Genomic DNA, 22,592 nt, shown 5'->3' on the forward strand with positions numbered 1-22,592 from the left:
GAAACTGCTATGTTTACCTATGGGTTAATCCAGCTGTCTCATTGATGGAGCCCGGCGGGGGGAAAATGTAAGGGATTAACCCCTTCCATCCCCTAGAGCCCGGCGGGAGGGGGGCCCAGAGGGTGGGGGGTGGGGCCCAGAGACCCTATGGTGCCAGGAAAAAGAGTATGTTTTCCTGGCACTATAGTGGTCCTTTAAAATTAGGTTTCCACCTTTCTCCTCTAAAACGGTAAAAGATATCTTAAAAGATCTTATTTTATTTGTTTTGGTGTTTTATTTGCAGAGTGGCAGAATATTCAGGAGTTACTATAAAATATTATTATTGGCATTTCTATTGCGCCAACATTTTCCTCAGCACTTAAAAATTTAAGGGATTGCTCAGCTTACGGATGGATGGTTGATGGAGAGAACTTTCAATTTTTTGGGCAGCTGAAAAGGGTTGTAACTGTATAACAGCCAACAGTCTTTGTAGATCAGTCTTCTATGGTCTGACTGCTTATTTCACCTGTTCTCATTTAGTATCGTGTCACACTGCCATCACAGTATATATTTTTATATTTACTATTCAAGGAAAGAACAGAATAACATCCTAACATCCAAAATAAAGCAAACAATATTTCTTAGGATAATATTACTAAGTGAGGAATAATGTGGGGATCAGTGTACAAGTAGGAGCTTGTGGTGGTTACCTGTAAGAACAGATGTATGAGAGTTTAAACTAAGGCTCTCTTCAAGCACAATGATCACTTCAGTGATTTGAATTGGTCATGGCGTTTGAATTCTGAATGTGCAGGATTTCGCTATAAAAAGCAAAAAATACAGAGTTTAAACCCATTGCTGCTGGAGGTGTAACTCCCTCTCGGGCAGCATCATTAGCCAGCCCGGATCAAGAGTTTTATTAATTGGCTGAGAGCGCTTAACTCTCTAAATGGCTGCTGGGATCGATATCTGGCTTCTACAGAAGCAGTATCCATGTTACCCTGCAGCACAGGAGACTCGTCACCTGGCGTGACCCAGGTAAGAGGGCAAATATTTCCAAAATGATTTGCCCCTTTACTGGGGAACACCGCCAGGGCATTTCTCACCTCATAATCACTACAGTGGGCTATAACGGTTATGATTCTTGGAGTATCCATTTAAGCATTTTCTACTTACTATGCAAGTTGTAAAATAGGTTTCAAATCCATTATTCAGCTGGATAATATAAGTATGGGTATGTTTTTTGTCCAAGCAAAGTTCAAATTTGTTTCATAAACTCTATCATTCATTTCCTCTGCTCTGTTACAAATTCAGTTCCACTTCAATATCAATAGAACTGGCAGGACATTTCCCAGAAATATCTCAACAAGGTAATATTCATTTTGCAGTCTCACAGATAATGGAGTCTAGGCCAAGACGCACTTACAGTTTCCACTGATCGATTTTTTCCATTACATAAATACTTTGCTTCCTTCGCCCACCTACTGATTCTGCCTGATCTATTATTCCCGGTACAGCAAGTAATCTACTGCACTCTCCCCTCCCCTAAAAAAGATCTATTAGCTTTGAATAAAAGATTTATTTTTGGAATTTTGTTTCCAAAGAAACTGTATACATTAAAATGTAGAAGCATATTTTGGTAAGGTAAATCATATGTTCTTATATATTGATATCTCCCAACACTGCGTAATGAGAAAATGGGAGGGGAACACCCACAGAAGTGGCGTTAGCATGCATGACTGATTGACAGCCTGTCTGGCCAACCCACACAGGGCATGGGCATGGGCCTAATGCCCTCAATATGCCTGACAGCATTTATTTTAGATACACTCACACTATGCTAACGTGGGGTACCAGGTAACTGGAATGGTGAAACTAGAGTCTTAGTTTAGAACTATTCCACCAAAACCAAGACAGTTGGGAGATAGGTATATATTCTAAGCAATGCTAGCAATGTTTCATCAGCCTGTACAATCATATTCTGTCTAACCTGGTGTTCAAGGTCTAGTCCAAGGTATGTAGAGCCTAAAAACAAAGTAGTAATCCTTTTATTGTGCCATCCCTAAGCAACAATCCATATACAACACTGCCTAATGTCATCATTTCATGTACTAGATACTTTACATGACACCATTAAACATGGACGCGGGTGTATTTAATTTTGGTAAGCAATCACTTACCCATCCAGTGTTCCAGCATCAAACGTTTCTGTGAAATAGACATCTCCACTAGGAGCCGGACTTTGATATGCAACCTAAATTGTAACAAATAGCACACATTTAACAGAAATGGCACAAAAAAAAAAACTATATATCATGTTCTAATACAGACAGTAACAAAAAAATCTATATTTCGGGAACAAAAAAAAAAAAATAATGTAACATATTGTATAACAATCAGGGAAGTTGGGATGTGGGGGACAAGTGTGGGCCCTAAAATAACCCCCAGTCTACAAAATCCATTTATAATATTAACTGCAAGTCCTGGGCCTGGCCAAGGACTGGGGCTATGCACAGATCCAAAATTACTTGCCATGCCCAAACTTCAGCGATTACTTACATGGTGGTTGCCGAGGTGGAGACTGGTAGACTGTCTCCCAGAGTGAAGTCCCAGCATATTTGCTAATGTGGCTCAAGGGACAGCAGAGCCATCAATGATGCATGATCCAGCAGGGTAGCCTGGGCAGGTCTATGCCAGCAGAGGCCTTAGGGACTCAGTGAGTGAGAAGCAGTCCAATAATATGTTTTGTCTTTACTTATAAGTTAGGCTATGTATTCTTAATTGCTAGCACATATCCCCGGCAAGCAGTTTTCCAAGTTGACCATTATTACTAGGAACTGAAAACACTAAAATGCTGCAGAGTATATTACATCTGTTATATTGAAACACCTTTTCATTTAATTTTCTTCTGCAATGTTGTAGTGGTTGTATGCATTAGTCTAAAAGGAGAGGTGGTTAATTACACATTGGAAGGTCGTAGAAAAGACAAGTCGGGTTAAGCATATGGCTGTCCTCTGCAGCAACTTTAACCCCTTAAAGGACCACTCTAGTGCCAGGAACACATACTCGTTTCCTGGCACTAGAGTGCCCTGAGGGTGCCCCCACCCTCAGGGACCCACTCCCGCCGGGCTCTGGGGGGAGTAAGGGGTTAAACTTACCTCTTTCTCCAGCGCCGGGCGGGGAGCTTTCCTCCTCCTCCTCTTCTTCCTCGCGACGTCATCGGCTGAATGCGCATGCGCGGCAGGAGCCGCGCTCGCATTCAGCCGGTCGCATAGGAAAGCATTCATAATGCTTTCCTATGGACGCTTGCGTGCTCTCACTGTGATTTTCACAGTGAGAAGCACGCAAGCGCCTCTAGCGGCTGTCAATGAGACAGCCACTAGAGGCTCTGGAGGCTGGCTTAACCCTCAGTATAAACATAGCAGTTTCTCTGAAACTGCTATGTTTATAAAAAAAAGGGTAAAAGCTAGCTGGACCTGGCACCCAGACCACTTCACTAAGCTGAAGTGGTCTGGGTGCCTAGAGTGGTCCTTTAAGGACCAAACTTCTGGAATAAAAGGGAATCATGACATGTCACACATGTCATGTGTCCTGAAGGGGTTAATACCAATATTAATTCTCAATGTTTATTTTTTTTCCCCTTTACTATGTGTTAGTGGTTATATTATTAAAATAAATCAAAGTTCTAGACACAAATTAGAGATTAAACTGAGCCTAAAGTAGGGTTAGTGGGGTGACATTATTGTGACTATGTATAAACGGCTGTATATAAATTTTGATATTCTTAGCATGGAAACCCCCTGATATAATATTATACAATATGTTTTTGTACAAATAAGGTTTGTCAATAATTCTTGTGAATTGTTAAACCATATTAATAGTTAAAATAAATATTAAAAATAATAATTCTCAAATTTTAGGGTTGAATATGATGACCTAAAGGATTCTCATCCAGCATCACATCTCAGGTTTCTCTGATGTTGTACTGCTAGTCACAAAAGCCTCAGCCAGTCGAAGGAGAGTGGGCAGACAATAAGAATTGTGAAGGTTAGTCACCCTTAGCTATGTGCTCTAATCCAATGATGGTTTGTTTTGGCACTGCATGTAGTATGTGCCAGTCTATGCCTATCTGTACCTGTCTGTGTCTTAGTGCACATGTGTGAGCCTGCCTGTTTGCCTTGGTGTGTATGCATGTCTGTGAATGTGTGTGTGCCTGTTCATGTCTGTGACTTAAAATGTTTTCAAAGGTCTATAAATCCCAGAGGATTGTGACATCTGTCTAGGGTTAATACATGGAAATCATTTCCCATATACACTAAATTTATATAATGCATATTCGATATTTGTTTTAAATAGTTAATTTCATTGGTTAAACAAAACATTGACCTAACAAGATCATTTGGGCAAAATAAGCAAAGACTCATGAAGGTGACATAGCCATTTTATGGCACACAGAAGCCTTTTAGGTGGCACTCATTGCCTCATGATTGGCAACCATCCCTGAAGCCCCAATTAAGTAGAAGCACCCAGACCACTTCATTGAAGAAAGAAAATACTGTGGGTAGAAAGGCTTATATGTGTTAGTGTATAGAAGTTAAAATACACATTCGTTACTTTATGTTATTGAAGTCCCCATGAAGAGACTTGGAAGTGTCCAAACATTTAATTAATGGAACACTGTAGGCACCCTAACCACTTCATCTCATTGAACTGCAGCTTCATATTCCTAACACTATATACTGTTCATTTTAGTCCAATAGTTCCCCACTTTATATTTTGTTGAGCCTCAATGCATAGAAGTAAATGGATGCAATGCCAGTAGAAGTAGGTGAAATGCACTACAAAACACAGCTCACCTCTAGATAACTTTTGGATTCTTCACTGTGAACTTCTTCTATGTTGTCCAGCAGCTCCTCCTTTTCATCATCATCTAAACTGCCGTGGGCTTCTGTGGCTGCTACAATAATGAGCAATGTCATCAACCACACCAACCATTCCCAATGATGCTTCATTCTGCTGGATAAAAGATACATGTTTAGAAATGATAAAAGCAATAAAACTGAATCTATCCAACAATCAGAATCTATAGATGAGCAATAGTCCGTTAACCTATCATGGCAGCCTATGATAATATTTTCTTTGAGGACCCAGCATTTGAAATGGAATGATCCTTACCCTTCTCCCTCTAGCATGTAAGCTCATTGAGCAGAGTCCTCAATCCCTCTGTTCCAGTGCGTCAAACTTGTCTGGTTACAATTACGTGTCTGTTAGTCCACCCATTATACAGCACTAGAGAACTTGCTGGTGCTATATAAATAATACAATAATATTAACTGCTGAAGCTCTCCCTGCATGGTCCTGGTGTTTGCTGCCCATGGATATTTCCATTGTAACCCCATGCGTGACTTAAACGGGTCGTCAGAACAGGACCCCAAAATCAGGCCTGTCCCACCAAGAGTGGGACCGTTGGAAGGCCTGTTAACATCAACGCTCCATAATACCTAAGCATGCGAGTGTATACTCTGACATCTGCAGAGAAATGCTGTATAAGAGTATGCATGCTCAGGCATTGATTGGATAGTAAAAAAAAAAAAAAACAAGAATAGGTACAGAGCTTTGAGTCTGTGTTGGAGTCAGCTAGGCAGCAAACATTACAAAATTAAGTGTGCCTCTATACCCACAAAAACAGATAAGACAGAAATAAAGAAAATGCCAAGTTGCACCTATCAAAATAAAGTGAAAAATTCTATACCCAGTACATACAATGAGAAACACAGGGACAAATGAAAAATCCAAATCCTCAAATAGGTTTTTGATCCATAGGCTTACCAGTCCTCGGTATGGTGTACTTGGTTTAAATAGGCGCAACATAGTATTCTCTTTATTCCTTGAATAGTGTTGTATAAAAGTGTGGGTACAGTGAAGGGTTAAATATGTTTACATAGTATGCTCTGGCAAAACAACCGCAGCTAGGTATACAAACTATATTTCCTCTCGCCCCACCACTTGACCACTCGATCCTGTCCCATCTCACCTTATCAGATCTCTCTCCCCCTGTCTTGTGCATTCCTTAACACACATCCTAAACTGCTCTCTTTCATCTGGTGTTGTCCCTGCTCCCCTAAAGCACGCTACTGTCGTACCTATCCTAAAAAAGCAATCCCTAGACCCATATTCCCCTTCCAACTATGGACCCTTATCCCTGCTTCCTTTTTCCTCAAAACTTCTAGAAAGACTTGTCTTTACTCATATGACTCACTTCCTAAATTCCAACTCCCTCCTTGATCCTCTTCAATCTGGCTTTCGCTCCCTTCACTCTAAAGAGACTGCTCTTATTAAAGTTACAAATGACCTAATCACAGCAAAATCCAAAGGCCACTACTCCATACTAATTCTTCTTAACCTCTCTGCTGACTTTGACACCGTTGATCATGCTCTCCTCCTTCAAACTTTTCAATCACTCGGTCTCTGTGACTCTGCCCTCTTGTGGTTTTCCTCTTATCTCTCCCAACGCTCATTCAGTGTCTCCTTTTCTAATGAAACCTCCTCCCTCTTGTCCTGTCTCGGTTGGAGTCTCCCAAAGCTCTGTCCTTGGTCCCCTTCTATTTTCTCTTTATACGGCTTCGCTTGTCAAACTTATTACCTCATTTGAATTCCACTACCACCTGTATGCTAAAGACACCCAGATATATCTCTCCTCCCTGGACCTCTCCCCTGCCGTCCTGCAACGTGCCGTTAGTGGTTAGTCAAATATAGCACATTCCATTTTTTTCACATAAAAAATTTCCGGTTTGGTAATGTTGCCTTTGAGACTGTATGGTAGCCCAGGAATGAGAATTACCCCCATGATGGCATACCATTTGCAAGAGTAGACAACCCAAGGTAGTACAAATGGGGTATATATCCAGTCAAAAACAAATATTCAAAAAAAACAAATATTCACGCTAACTTTGGACAGTGTTTGTGGCTAAGTGGCTACTTAAAAAGACTGGACATACTCCACTTGCAATACCTTGGGTTGAATACATTTGCAAATGGTATGCCATCATGGGGGTAATTCTCATTCCTGGGCTACCACACGGTCTCAAAGGTAACATTACTAATCTGGCAAAAAAATGGAATGTGCTATATTTGACCCTGTTACTTTCCAAAAAAACGTAAAATTTGTTAATGGGGGGGGGGTAGTGTTGTACTCGTGAGACTTTGCTGAATACAAATATGTGCATTTTGTTGCATTAAAAGTGAACAGTATTATGACATTTACAGCTATAATGTCAGATGGAACTACAAATTTTCTAAAAAAAATCTTAATTTCTCACCTTTTTTATTTTATTCATAAAAAGTTAGGTTTCATATATGAATAGATTATGGGAAATGAAAGCCCTGTTTCCCCTGAATAAAATGATATACAATAAGTGTGGGTGCGCTTAATATGAAAGAGGTGAATTACGGGTGAACAGACATATAGCGCAAGTTCCAGTTTTTGTTTACGTTTTGTATTGATCAGAACATGCACTATTGACTCCGTCCTGAAGGGGTTAAAGGACAAGCCAAGCTCTTTAAAGTCAGTGATGAGGTTGCATTGCTTTAAAATAAATACAGCTTTACATAGAAGATAAACTGCCTACTCCCCATGGATACTTGAGAACTCTGCAGCCTGTACTTCTGCTTATTAATGTTGCTATAATTAACAGCATAGTAGTGCTGCCATCAGGAGCTGCAGTGTATACAGGGCTAATTGGTGTTGATCTCAAATGATCTCTTTCTTTACGTGGCACACAAGACCCCAAGAGAATACGCCACAGTCGCTGTTAGAGCGTAGCTAGATGACTTGTTAGTTTTTATTTACTGATATTACATCATACGCAAAGAAGGGCATGGGGTGTACATTATGCAGGAAGATATTCAATATATAATCAGGATTGTTAAAGTAAGGATAAAAATACAGGTTTATTCATCAAAGTGAGAATTGCTGGGAAGTGATTTTAATGCCACACAAACTAAGACCTAAGTACCGGTAGCTGAAAAGGAAAAATTTAGAAAGACAGCGATGCTTCCAGTTAAATTTGAAATTTACTTTCAATTCCTGACAATTCTCCCTTTAGTAATTAACCCCGACAGTCTACAAAACTCAAGCCCTTATTTTGTATAACCTATTTTCAAATAGAATACAGAAGTAGAGCCTTGGTCAGAAAAACCTTTCTTCTAGGCCTGTTTAACCCTAAGGCTCATCCAGCCGCTGGGAAACTCCTCATATCTGTGTAACTATGGGAGATGACATGATCAGAATGAGCAAGTTCAGCAACCCGATAATATGTGAACTAAATGAAAGGATAGACTTCTGGATAGACAGGCACAGAATTCAGATCTAACTAAGTGGAACTCAGGATCAGGCCTGAGTGAAGTGACAGACTAATTAGATAGTCAGGAATAGCAATAAGTTAGTACACGGTAACTGGAATTTTAGATCAGGCAAAAAAGATAATAGGAAATTCAGTACACAATAAGAAGAGCAGATTTAATTGGCAAGGATCATAATCGGAGAAACAAAGAGCTCTATGCAGGCAAGAGTGACACTAGGGCCGGGTTTGACAGGAAAAGTTCGGAGCTAGGATATTTTTTTAAACGAACAAAGCTTTATTTTCAACAACAAAAATACACATTTTAAAGGAACACTATAGACACCAGAACCAATACAGCTTAATGTAGTGGTTCTGGTGTCTACAGTCTGTCCAAGCAGGCTTTTCAGTGTAAACACTGCTGCCTTGTAACACCTCTAATGACAGTCACTCAGACAGCCACTGCAGCACATACGTTCAGCGTCTCTGCATTCTGCACAGTTTTGCTTTGCATGCGCAGTAGCCTCCCAATGCTCTCTTATGGGAAAGCATTGGCTTGGCAAAGATAATTAATGAAGGTGAAGCCAGCCACGGCAAGACTGGCACACATGGAAAAAAGGTGAGTAAAAAACCATGCAATCGGAGGGGGGATGGTCACCTAAACAGACACACTCACTGACAGAGAGGCACACACACACACACTCAATGACAGACAGATACTGACTCACTGATTCAACACACACTGGCAGACACATACTCACAGACAGAATGATAGACAGGTAGACACACATTTACAGACACACACACACACTATGGATGCTATTGAAAGTGACAGACACACATACTCAGACACACACACTCTGACAGACACACACTGATATTCACACATTTACAAATTATTTGTTTTCATTTAGGTTCTCCTAGCCTCCCTACCGTTGAGAGAGCTGGACTGAATTATTTCCCTGGGGTCCAATGTGGCTGCTGAAATCTTCAAGCTCTTCTTACTCTATTCCCTCACATGCCGTTTAGGGATGCCAGGGCCGTGGTGACATCATATTCTGGCTTCCTGACATCTCACCACCGCCTTTATTCTCCCCTTGCTGATTCCGCAGCCACTGAATGGGCTGGCACACAGGCGCCAGGATCAAATTCCTGGTCGCCGTGGCGACCTGGCGCTTGGGGTTTGTCGAGCCCTGCACGATGGTATGAGCTCTGACTTTGGATTTTAAGCCCTGTGAGGTAGATAAATATTGTACATTGTAATAGTGAGCTTTAACTTAACCTCCCTGGCGGTATTCCCGAGCATGACTCGGGGTTAATTTTCGCTGCCAGAAGCGGTAACCCCGAGTCACGCTCGGGGTAGATAACAGAGCCTCCGGAGGTAAGATGTACTTACCTCCGCCGCGATCCGCTTCGGGAGGACTGCCTCACAGCCCAGGCAGCCCTCCCACGGCAAATCAGGCCCCCGGGGGCCATGTGATCGCTCTTAAAGAGCGATCACATGGCCCTCTATGGATCTGCCAGCTGTGGATCTGCCAGCAGGGGGACTGTTTGAAATATCAGACAGTCCCCCTGCTGGTGGGAAGTATAAAAAAAAAAAAAAAGACAAGTGTAAAAATAAATTTAATATATTTTTATATATATATAATATGTATATATATTATATATATAATATATATACATATTATATATATGTAACGTCATACAAAGTGTATTTTAATATTAATATAAGTATATATATTAATATTAAAATACACTTAGAATGACGTTACAGATATATAATATGTATATATATTATATATATAATAGATGTACATATATATATTAGATATAAATACGTATAATTAAAATAATAAATAAATAAAATAATAAAATAAATAAATAAAATATTGAAACAAAATTTAATATAAATTATATATGCATATGTAATTTCATTCTAACTGTATTTTGTTATTAATATATATATATCGGTAACAAAATACACTTAGAATGACATTCTATATATATATATATATAAAATACAAATAACCGCAAATATATATATATAGATAAATACATATAATTACATAAAAGATTACATTAGTATACACGTAGAATTTAAATACCTATAAATGCATATATATTAAAATTCTACATGTATATTTAAATAATCTTTTAACGTAATTATGTGATTTGATTAATTAAAATTTGATTGACATGCCTGACAACACAGGGAGAAAGTGCAGAGAATTTAATTCGCATGCACTATATTTGACCCTGTAACTTTCCAAAACAACATAAAACCTGTTAATGGGGGGGTACTGTTGTACTCGTGAGACATCGCTGATTACAAATATGTGCATTTTTTTGCAGTAAAAAACAGTATTATGACATTCACAGTTAAAATGTCAGACGGAAATGCAAATTTAAAAAAAATCTTATTTTCTCACATTTTTTTTACTTTTATTCATAATAAATGATGTTCCATATATGAATAGTTAATGATAGATTAAAGCCCTGTTTCTCCTGAACAAGATGATATATAATTAGTGTGGGTGCATATAATTTGAAAGAGGGGAACTACGGGTGAACAGACATATAGCGCAAATTCCAGTTTTTGTTTACGTTTTGTTTTGATCAGAACGTGCACTATTGACTCCGTCCTGAAAGGGTTAACTTCTCCTTGCGATCCAGCGATGTCCCCGCGCTGTGATTGCCGGTGAGAGCCCCAGCGGATGCCTCCATCTGACTTCCTGGTTCCATCTCTGTGAGCCGCAGAGGCTCATGGGGGCGGAACTGGGCGGGTAATTCAAATGCAAAAAAATGGTACCGCTTTTGGTACAAAATTCCTGACATAATCATACCGCCAGGGAGGTTAAAGAGAAACTGTCACTTTCCTAGAATGTATATACGGTAACGAAATAAAACTATGCTCAGATTTCTTTAAAATGAATATTAAAGATTTAGCAAATTGCATAATCCAGTTCAGACAAGGCACCACCAGGCAAACATGGCAACTGAAGAGGAGATACAGAAACATTGTTTTGTTTCTTTTCTGTGTGCTGACTACCAGGTGCAAAGGACAGACAGAGCTTAGAACAATGATTGACAGGCAGCTATGATGGAGGCATCAAGTTGCAGGATAAAGAGGTGTGGATTTCCACATTTAATTTTATTTTTCACACCTCACAAATAACGATTTGGTAAATATAAGGATAAGTAAACTGAATATTGAAAATCCAGTGAAATGAGGGTTCATCTTCAAGCTCTGTGAATATACAGCCATGGCAATGAACCGCATTGTCTCCATCAACCAGTACAGGATGTATGGCTAGAAGCCTCTAAAAAAAAACCTGCATAATTACAGGTACTGTTATTTGAGTCTCTGCATAGAAATAAAAGCATGGTGTTTCAGAATTAAATTAGACAGGAAAATAACTGGAACACTACAAATGGTTATTTCTTCCCGTTAAACAGAAAACATCTCTCATTGGCTGCCATGAAGTTAAATACTTTCATGCAGAAATGTATAGCTCTCTCCCCCAAACTGCAAAGACGCCAGACCCACTTCCCAGGTTTTATTCCTTAAACAAAATATCATTGAGAAATACTTGTGAATAGAATATAAACTACACGAAGTTTCCAAATAATTTTTTTTTTGCTCCATGCTGTCAGATTTTAATTAACTTATCTGCACAGATGAAAAGGATACTTACAGCTCTTCTACAAAAAGCTATAGGGAGAAATAGATGATGGTGCCCCTCTTTTCTAGGAAATCCATACTATCTGTCTGTCTGAGTGTACAACAGAGCACCACAGCAATAATACTCACAGTAACGGCATCTAAAATTTCTCAGAACAGCACTGCTCACACCCTCACTCATAAAAGTAAAATTAACGTGTCCCTTTTCTCTATTGAAAATGTTGGTGGCAGGGGCGTACCTAGAGCAGTTGGCACCCAGTGTGGGTCCTGTTTTCGCCCCATCTTTTTTGGTTTTGCGAATCAGTTTAGTTTTTTCCCACTTATTTTTGTCAGTTATTATAGATTTTAATTTGCCTTTTTGAAGAAAGGAATACTAATGTATATACAAATATATTCGAGGCCAATACAAACCATTGTGTGGAAATCTATTCACAAACCGGACTTTACATAGGACACGAGGCCATGCATTTAGACTGGAAGAAAGAAGATTTCGTCTAAGGCAAAGGAAAGGTTTTTTTACTGTAAGAACAATCAGGATGTGGAATTCTCTTGCCTGAAGAAGTGGTTTTATCAGAGTCCATACAGATGTTCAAACAGCTACTAGATGCATACTTGCAAAAACAGAATATTCAAGGATATAATCTTTCATGTAGGGTAATTTCCTAGCTTGTTGCACAATTGTGCTTCAAACTGTTTTTTTTGCCTTCTTTTGGATCAACAGCAAAAAACAAATGCGAGGAAGGCTGAACTTGATGGGCGCAAGTCTCTTTTCAGCTGTGTAACTATGCAACTATGTAATGTTTATTTTACACAAATTAGTTTTATTAGAGGGGGGGGGGATTAAGTAGGTAGCTTCATTTAATTTTAATAGGGGTTGGCTAGGGGATCCACAGCCCCCTGAGAAACATGGACATGCCACTATTTTGGGTGGGTTAATATTAAAAGGCTGCATACTGGCTATATTCTGTGTGTGTGCACGAACATCTATTTTCTACCATTTTGGATGGAGTCAGTAGGGACATTCTTATGTTGGGAGACAGGGAGATGGACGGTGATCTGTCAACATATATTACTTATTTAAAGTCACTGCCTGACATTATCGCCCAGACGCTAATTTTAACCGTAGTAGACATGCCCCCATCTTCCACTTGACAGGTTAGGGCATAAGTAATTTCGGGGTCTTATTTACCCCTATAAGCTTTATATTTACTTATTTATGCTTAAAGGGACACTATAGTCACCAGAACAACAACAGCTTAATGTACGCAGTACTGGAGACCGTAGAGAAGGGCTACTAGAATGGTTCATGGATTGTAGGGTAAAACTTACAAGCCATTCCTGAGGGAACACTCAGTAAGCTTGCTTCCTTTGGTCATTGTGCCTAGGCCTTACTGCTATTCAGCTAATTACTGTCAGTGCCTATATTCTTTTCACTGCCTCTATAGTACTGTTATCCAGCACTGTGGATGTGAGCTTCCTACACTATCATTAGGATAATTGTTCTTGTTACTTCTTATTATATTTTCATATAAACTATTTTATATTAATGTGTCATGCAGTCCCAAAAGGAGTTGGAAGTTTCTGTTGACGGTTCTTTCACCAGTGTCCCTAAATTCTCTATTTCCCTGGTGGTTGCCAGTCCACCCACACATGCCATACTTGATGAAGCATCACAAGAGCAAATTAATCCAGAAGAGTTTCATTCCCTCATGGATGCTGCAATGGCGAAATCAGTGACACCAGACACTTTTTCGGCTATGGGGACCATGTCTGATAATCTATCACACGAGGCCTAATATCCACCCACGGACCAACTACTCTCATTTCTTCTAACCCCCAGAGAGTAAACCGGTAGCTCCCAATCCGTCAATGGGACGAGGATGCCTCCAAAAATTGTCAGACCGACAAGGTACGTCCTGTCACAGAGGATGTGGTTGCACCACAACAAAGAGCTATCCATCGTGCAAAATCGGTGAGAAATTGGAAGAGGGCAAAAGCCCTAATTGAGTCTTTCGAATCAGAATCGGAGCAAGAGGAGGCACTGAGCTAGCCCGATGATGAGGACTCTTACGACTCAAGCACATATTTTCCTGACCATGGCTCCTTGTCTGGACCTGGGGTTGACCCTAAGGTCGGAGTTGATGACTCCACCCTCCATGATCCTCAGGGTGAACCACTCTTTGACCCGGACAGCCTGCAGCATCCGGGCTCTTCAGAGTGGTACCCATTGGATCCTAGGCAGAATACATTGCCGCTTGCTTTGGAAAACCGCTTGACAAGGTTGCACGGAGCAAACTCGGGGCAGAATGCCTACAACCTAATCTCCCCGATATGGCATGTACCACACCGACCGTGGACCCAAAAAAATCACCCAATTCTTGGGCAAAACAGGATGGAAGACCAAAATAGGATTTTTACTTGCGGAACTGCCAGGATAAAATCCTGGATGTCTTGGGACCAATCGCGGAAATTTTCGACATGGTCGAGATAGCCTTAGTAGGTGGTACCCCTGCAGACTTGTTGGCCATAAGAGGGTGGATCCAACTATACATATGTTTGTTTATGGTATAGGGCTATTCCAAGCTAGGGAAATAAGAAATATATGGCATAGTGCAATACTGTATATATTATAATTGGATATATGAGCAAGAGACAAATGCTCACTCACACTTTGACATCCCAAGAATTGCCTTCAGAAATATACTTGGTGTGTCTTCTTTGCTTCAAATACTTGGTAAATGTGAATCTCACATAAAAAACAAAGTGCAAAAAAATAGATTGGATGACTGTATGAGTAAAGAGTAAAAAAAGCATTTATTACTTACATCAAAGTAAATAAAAGCAGGTAAATCAGTCCAACGCGTTTCTTCCCTGTTAGGGACTTCCTCAGGGACAATCTTAACAAAGATGATGATGAATAAAAATACATATGTTTGCTTGGCAATGCCAATACGGCATTAGCTATTGAGAGGTGCAAGGCAATACTCATAAAAATAGAACCTAAGCTAGTGAATCTAGCTATCTTAGAGCCTGAACCACAGCCAAAAGGCCTCCTATTTGGAGACAAGTTTGTGAAGGTGTTAGGCAAATACATACGGACCTTCACGACACTTGATAAAGCGCAAGCCAATATGAAGAGAATGTTCTCCCAGAGTTCCTCCCGGGGTTCCAGAGGCTCTGATCACGCCAGGTTTCAAACTACCTGAGCCCAAACCCAATTCACCGCTTTTCCCAGGTCGAGGCAGACCTTGGCAGTCTCGCAGACCCAGAGGTTCCTCCTATGGCCGACGGCCTTATGGCAAGTTCAATTTTATGCCATTTGCCTTCAGTGGCAGTGGGGGGCTGATTAAGACAATGCTTGGCGCAGGTTAACCTCAGATGCTTGGGTCCTTCAAACTGTCCTGGGTTATTCCATAGATTTCGTACAATATCCTGTTCAGAGGTTTTTACCCAACTGCATCGTGTTCTCAGCACAAGACCGGCACCTGGTGTCGCAAGTAATACAGTCCCTGGCATCCAAGGCGCTATATCGGAAATTCACCCTCAAACCCCAGGCTTCCTGAACAACCCCTTTCTAGTCCTCAAGAAAGGTCGAGGTGTTCGACTGGTCATCAATCTACGACCTCTAAACGCTTTTGTCACATATCACCATTTCAAGATGGAGGGTATTCACGCTCTTCGAGACCTGCTCCTTTTGGGAGATTGGATGGTCAAACCCGACTTACAGGATGCATACCTCACCATTCTGATGGCCGAGGACTCACAACAATTCCTGCAATTTCAGTGGGAAAAGACCATGTGGCGTTTCAATTGCCTTCCATTCGGTCTCGCTTCTGCCCCATGGTGCTTCACAAAACTACTGAAAAAAGTAGTGGCCCTTCTGCACAGCAGTGGAGTTCGCCTCATAATATACTGGGACGAAATCCTCGTAATGGCACAGGACCCTCACATGCTCCACGTACACCTGTCCTGGGCGACGACTCTCCTGAGCAACCTAGGTTTCCTTCTAAATTGTGAAAAGTCGAAAAAATTAAGAAAACCTTCTCAATCCATAGAATTCCTGGGATTCATCGTAGATTCCTTTTTTGGGGCACTTCTACTACCATTCTCCAAGATCAAGTCCATCAAGAAAGAGATCCGTCCTGACCTTGAGACAGCTGGCCAGGATCATCGGCCTTCTCTCAGCATTGATTCATGCCATTTTTCCCAGCCCGCTTCATTACAGAGCACTTCAACAACTGAAAGCCAAACATCTTTGTTTGGGTCATTCTTATTGAGACTCTGTTCCTCTCGACTGCACAGCCAATGAGGAACTTCATTGGTGGCTACAACACATGGAGTTGTGGAACGGTCGAGTAATTTTTGGAACCTCTCCGGATTTCGTCATAGAATCGAATGCAAGTACGACTGGCTGGGGCGTAAGCTGCGGGCCTACCTCCACCGGAGGGAAATGGTCCCTGGAAGAACAAGGAATGCATATCAATTGCCTTGAGCTGCTGGCAGGCTCATTTGCCCTATGGAGCTTCTTGGGTGTATCAACCAATTGCTCTATACTTTTACGGATGAACAACATATCAGCTGTCTGGTACATCAACCACCTCGGGGGCACAAAGTCAACAATTTTGGCAAACCAAGCAATGGAATTCTGGTAATTCTGCCTGGATCGCAATATCTCTGTGCAAGTGGAGAACATTCCGGGGATGTCCTACAGTAGCGGATTGGAACGCAAGACACTTACGGGATGCCAGCGATTGGCGGCTGAACCCATCCATTTTTCTCCGTTTGCAGTCTCTTTGGGTCCCACTGGAGATCGTCCTATTCGCATCACAGTTGAACTCCCAACTACTGAAATTTTTCAGCTGGAGACCAGATCTAGAGGCTCTTGCAGCAGATGCCGTCCTGCAACCATGCCCGAATACTCGTCATTACGCTTTCCACCTTTCTCCATCATTGCTCGGACACTTCTACATCTCACGTGTTATCGGACCTCCTTGATCCTCATAGCCCGTTCTGGACAACTCAGCCATGGTTCCCTACACTCATTGCTCCCGGTCTTCTCCAACTTATTGTTGGATCCCAACGGGAACCCACATCCACTTCTCCTACAGGCACATCTCAAGCTATTAGCATTGCTCCATTCCGGAGACTCTGTTTTCGACCCTAATGTTCCAAGAACAACTTTGGACCTCCTGGCGGGAGTTTAGGCCCCAGGAACAAGGAAATCATATGTCTATGCCTGGAACTCATGGAATGATTGGTGTATGGAACAACACGTGGATCCCATATCTGCACCTGTGAGTCATGTTTTGAGTTTCCTCACTTCACTTTTGACCATGGACTAGCATACCGTACGATCAATGCCTGAATTATAAAATCCAGACATTATTAAATAGCACAAACTATATCCGGGTTTAGCAGCCCAAATTGCTCTGTATGCAGCTGGATGGATTTGCCACGTTCAGTATTGAGACCATTTAGACTCTAGTGAATAACCCTGTTAACCTTTATTAAATGCTCAAAATATTTTGTGGGGTGACAGATCAGCTTTGTTAAAGGAGCACTATAGGGTCAGGAACACAAACATGTATTCCTCACCCTATAGGGTTAAAACCACCACCTTGCCACCCTGAGCCCCTCATGCCTCCCTAAATATAGAAATCTTACTTGTATTCAAGTCTGGAGCTGCTTACTTTGTCACTGTTTCCTTTAGACCTGCCCACTGCCTGCTGACATCAGCAGAAGTGGTAGCCTGATCCAATCACAATACTTATATTGGCTGAGACTGACAAAGAGGCAGATCAGGGGCAGAGCCAGCACAATTCAAACACAGCCCTGGCCAATCAGCATCTCCTCATAGAGATGAATTGAATCAATGAATCTCGATGAGGAAAGTTCAGTGTCTGCATGCAGAGGGAGGTGACACTGAATGTTTGGATGCATTTTAGGCAGCCATGACCCAGGAAGGATCTCTAACAGCCATCTGAGGAGTGGCCAGTGAAGTTATCACTAGGCTGTAATGTAAACACTGTATTTTCTCTGAAAAGACAATGTTTACAACAAAAAGCCTGAAGGTAATGATTCTACTCACCAGAACAAATTCAATAAGCTGTAGTTGTTCTGGTGACTATAGTGTCACTTTAAAAAGCCTGCAAAAATGTAAAACAGGCACTATTCTTAATCAAAGTGCTATATGAGGAGCAATCAACACAGAGACCATAAGTTGTAGCAACATTTAGCAGTCTGCCATGATAAATTTACCCCAGAACGTTAAAAAACGTTTATACACTAAATTCCAAACTGCAGTCAACTGAAAACCAAATTGCAAAATTAGAAGGGCTATTCAATAAACTGAGACTTTCAAGGAATTCAAAGTAATTTTAAAAATGTAGGCCATACTAGCCAATTGTAAAGAATCTAAGTCACTTATGTTTTTATTTTGGCTATTTTGACATAAAGGTCAAGGTATATAGTGTCAGGATACTGTAGTGCTGGAATACATTTTTAGCTCCATGACCCCCCTCTCTGTGGAGATAAAAGTTTTTAAGTCACCTTTTCTACACCGCCGCACCGTCTGCTGGCCTCCCCTCAATCAATAATCAATCTTGATTATCTCAGCCAATAAACAGGCTATTGAACATGCTATGGCCCCGCTGTTCCAATCAGCATCTCCTCAGAGATTAAATGAATCAATGCATCTCTATGGGGAACATTCCGCATGGAGATACTGAACTGACCGAGGATGCACCTCTAGTGGCCGTCTGAGTACCTGCCACCTGTAGGAGTGCCTAAGCAGCAATATAAACACTGCCTTTTCTCTGAAAAGGTAGTGTTTACATTGAAAAGTCCGTAGTGTCAGAATATAGACACCAGAACCACTACATTAAGCTGGGAAAGGTTAGTTGATTTAGAAAATGTGCAGCTGATCAATGATGTCTCCCATCTTATATCCCCCGTTTCATACTTGTGTCCCCTGCTCATGTCGTTCTACATTCCCATTTTGATCACATCTTTATTTTATAAGTAAATTGTTATTTGTATTTTTTTTTTTTAATTATTATATATAGAATGTAATTGTAAACCTGTGAGTGTGGTGGCGTTGGATGAGAGATAGTCCCCAAACATGTTGGCACACTGAGAGGAGTTAGCATAGTTCAGTTTGGAACACATCACATAGTGCTCTGTAAAGGGGGTGGAGATATGACACGCATCATATGTCATTGCCTTCTCGGCACACAGAGCACTGTGATTGTGTGCCTATCGCAAGAGTAGTGACTCCGGGGCTGGCTTGCTCTGCCGCTGCCTGGGGAATCACTGCTATCCCTCCCACTTGGAAGGCCAACATTATTCACAAAGGGAGACAACAGTCAGCAAGTCTTGCTCCCGGGAGTTGCGCGACATGGCGCTCTGTAGATGTGATCTACATGTCAGGTGCCTCATGCAGCTTATTGTGAGTTGCCAGTAAAAGCTGAGTGAGGCATGTGCTATAACAGAATAAAAATCCAAATGTTTCCACTTTTTGCCTGAATTTTGCAATTCGGTATTCAAATCATTACAACTGGGTGCTCAATGCATAAAATCTCAACGCCACATACACAAACCTGTAAGTGTTAGATAAGCAATGCACATGGTTATCCACTAAAATATGAATTATAGGGGGATTTCACATTTTATGCCAAAATAGTTGAGCTGGAAATAAAGTTTATGTCAATCATTTCTCCTGCTCAATGTTTTCCAGCTAAATTCCGGCCTAGTCAGTTTGTGACACTTCCTGGCTTAGTGCATATCCCTGGCAGCTGTATGTATCCAAGAGATAGGTAGATAAATCTCTGACATCAGGGCTGGCCCTACAAGGAAATTAAATGGGGTACACTGTTTATGTTGGGAGATGAATGGGGGCATAATGACGTGAACAGCAAACTGGGGGTGATATGGCTGTGGGAAAGAGAAATATTAGTTAAATTACTGTGGGGATGATGAATGGGTGGATAAATCGTGATATATTGCTGGTTTATGTGAAATTGGGAGATATAGATGTATAGGTGAATGCGGGAATATGGCAGGGAGCAAGAAAAAGAACGTAAAATAGTTGGGGCATATGAAGATGGGGTATATTAAGAGTGGGATATATGGCAGGGGGCATGACTAGGAGCAATATTGATGGGGGTTGAATGAATTGGAGATGATAATGGGAAACCTGGAGAGGGGAAGTGTGATTGTAGAATTGTTTGAAGGGATATGACAATTGGAAGGATGAACTGAAAAGGGGGAACAGAAAAAGAGAAATATAAACTGGGCAGAGGAAAGTTGCCATAACTGGCAATGGAGGTATATTCTGAGAATGTGGCTTCAGGAAGTCTGTTTTTGTTTTGCTTTTGGTGGTGGGGTGCTGGGTTGAGGATCAAGTAAAAGGGAAGCTCGCCTTTTTTGTAAAGTGTTTGTGTGATATGGTAGTACCTAAAACATGTGTGAATGAAGCTGTCTGGCTGTGTGAAACATAATGGAAGCTGAATGTCTGTGATACATGTGTTTGGGGACCGGGTTCTCGTATGTGACGGGAGATGTATTAAAGCATGACATGTTGTCTGAATGTACAATATATAATCAATATAGTATGATGAAAGATGCTATAAAGATCATAGAGTCCAGTACGGTTTTCATGCAAAACCATGTGATTATAATTACTGTCAATTCTTCATGGGCCTAAATCACACTGGAGCAAAAGGTTATGTATAGGGAGTCAGAGGCCAGCATAAAGAATGGACTATCAGTAGAAACACGAAAAGTAAGAGATTACAAACTTGATAGAAGGTCAATTCAGAGTAAATATTCAATATATAGTAATATAGTTAGATCTAAACATTACATTCGAAATAAAACACAAACGATTTAGCCTTTACCATGACTGACTTGCATTTTAAAGAATATGAAGAAGATGAACCTTATCACTTACAGGTACGGAGTACTACGACTCCCATGAAGCTGGTACAGCCTTTATAACTGATGTTAACATTCACCCAAATCGTGGACATTTATGTCTATTTAATGTACCCCACCATTCTAGAATGTGAACGTTCGAATGACAGGATTGTGGGAGAAGCCCTATGATGACTTGATCAGGGGTGACAAGAACCGGCTCATGTAGAAAACATAAAGGCTATAATAGATGAGATTAGCAGTACTGGGCAGGAGGATGGACAAGGCACGGCAGGGACCGCGGATATACTCACTGCAGGAAGGAAGGAAACAGGCAGCAGGGGATGCAGAGTTGCTATAGCTTCCAGTGATGGTAATGGCCTGTGCTTAGACAGAAGGAAAAATCCAGTTTGCTGCTAACACTGGGTGCTGCTCGATATCCCCTGTAATCCTCCTCTTCGCTAGGTTACTGGGCGGGGGAGGGGGTGTGGGAGGAGGGACACTCACTGCATCCATATCACTGTGCCGCTCGCCTGATGCTAGCACATTGCTATTTACTGCATCCCTCTCACTGAGCTGCTCGCTTAAATTCTAACACAATGGTGGTTTCATCAGCATCCAGCTGCTTCACACTCCCAGTACACTACATATAACCTATTGGCTCTGAAATCCTGGCAGTACCTACCTGTGACCAGTATATGCGATCCCATTCCTGGGTAAATGAAAAATACATGTGTTTTTCATCTGGATGGTTTATTGATAGAGATACAGCTGGCAAGCCATTCAACTATATAGGTTGTTTTAGTATATGTTACTATGGTAACCTACTAGTGTTTAACAAGCATGAGTATTCCGTTAACCCCAAGAGTATATGTACATACATGTCATGCTCTGTAATGGTAATTCTTTACAATGTGTGGTGAAATACATTTCTGCTGTCTCTTACTCATTGTATAAAAGTACAATTTAGTATTCCTCCGTTCGAATCATCTAAAAGTTGTGAAGTTCAATTATAACCTTGTAAATTGAAAATTAATTATATCAATATGTCTACTCACTCCAAGCATTCTGCGCTTTAAAATCCCTATGTGAAAGTTCATTTGAAATTACTTGCTGCTGGCATCAGAGACTTTCTCACAGCACTCCTAAAATGCTTGCAAAAAACAGGTTGGTGAGCAATTTTCATGCTTATTGAATTCTGCACAGTCTCTTGGCTATTACTTGGTATTTGCAATTTATGTATTGTTTTTCTTGTGGACTGCTTTGTGCGGTCAGAGTTTTTTTTATCTTACAAAGTGTATGGCAGTGGTCTCAAAGTTCCCGTCCCCCTAAATATTTTATTGTAACCAGCAGTTACCAATGCAAGAATAAAGAGGTATGTCTGAGGCATATCTCATATCACTGTGGGAATGTAGTACGCAGAGCAGTCTCACCAGTGTGATAACATAGCGTGATCACAGATCATATTCTCAGTGTTGAATAAAGCACATAAAATTATGAAATTTTACAACAGCTCAAGTCAGTAGGACAGTGCATCGGGAATTTACACTACTTTCGGTCATAGTTTAGTACTGAGAAATGTGGGCATCTGCACTTCTTGTGGTGAAATCTGTCTCTTTTGCACAAAAAATAACAACGGATACAGTTAGTTCCAGAAATATTTGGACACTGACAAGTTT

At 40.9% G+C, this 22,592-nt stretch overlaps 1 protein-coding gene across 2 annotated transcripts in view; it reads right to left on the minus strand.

The window, feature by feature from the left end:
- CLGN (calmegin) overlaps positions 1-21,372 on the minus strand; it is a 54,968-nt gene extending 33,596 nt beyond the window's left edge. Inside the window, exons 1-3 of one of the 2 annotated variants that reach the window (XM_063458450.1) lie at positions 21,228-21,372; positions 4,836-4,992; positions 2,160-2,233 (exon numbers count right to left, since the gene is read on the minus strand). In XM_063458450.1, the coding sequence (XP_063314520.1) occupies positions 2,160-2,233; positions 4,836-4,991 (230 nt within the window). In that variant the 5' untranslated portion in view covers position 4,992; positions 21,228-21,372. Of the gene's footprint in view, positions 1-2,159; positions 2,234-4,835; positions 4,996-21,227 lie in introns of both variants that reach the window. The other variant, XM_063458451.1, reaches the window with a different exon arrangement.
- Positions 21,373-22,592: the final 1,220 nt, after the last annotated feature.

Source organism: Pelobates fuscus, chromosome 6, assembly GCF_036172605.1.
Source record: "Pelobates fuscus isolate aPelFus1 chromosome 6, aPelFus1.pri, whole genome shotgun sequence".
In the NCBI taxonomy this organism is placed as follows: Eukaryota; Metazoa; Chordata; class Amphibia; order Anura; family Pelobatidae; genus Pelobates; species Pelobates fuscus.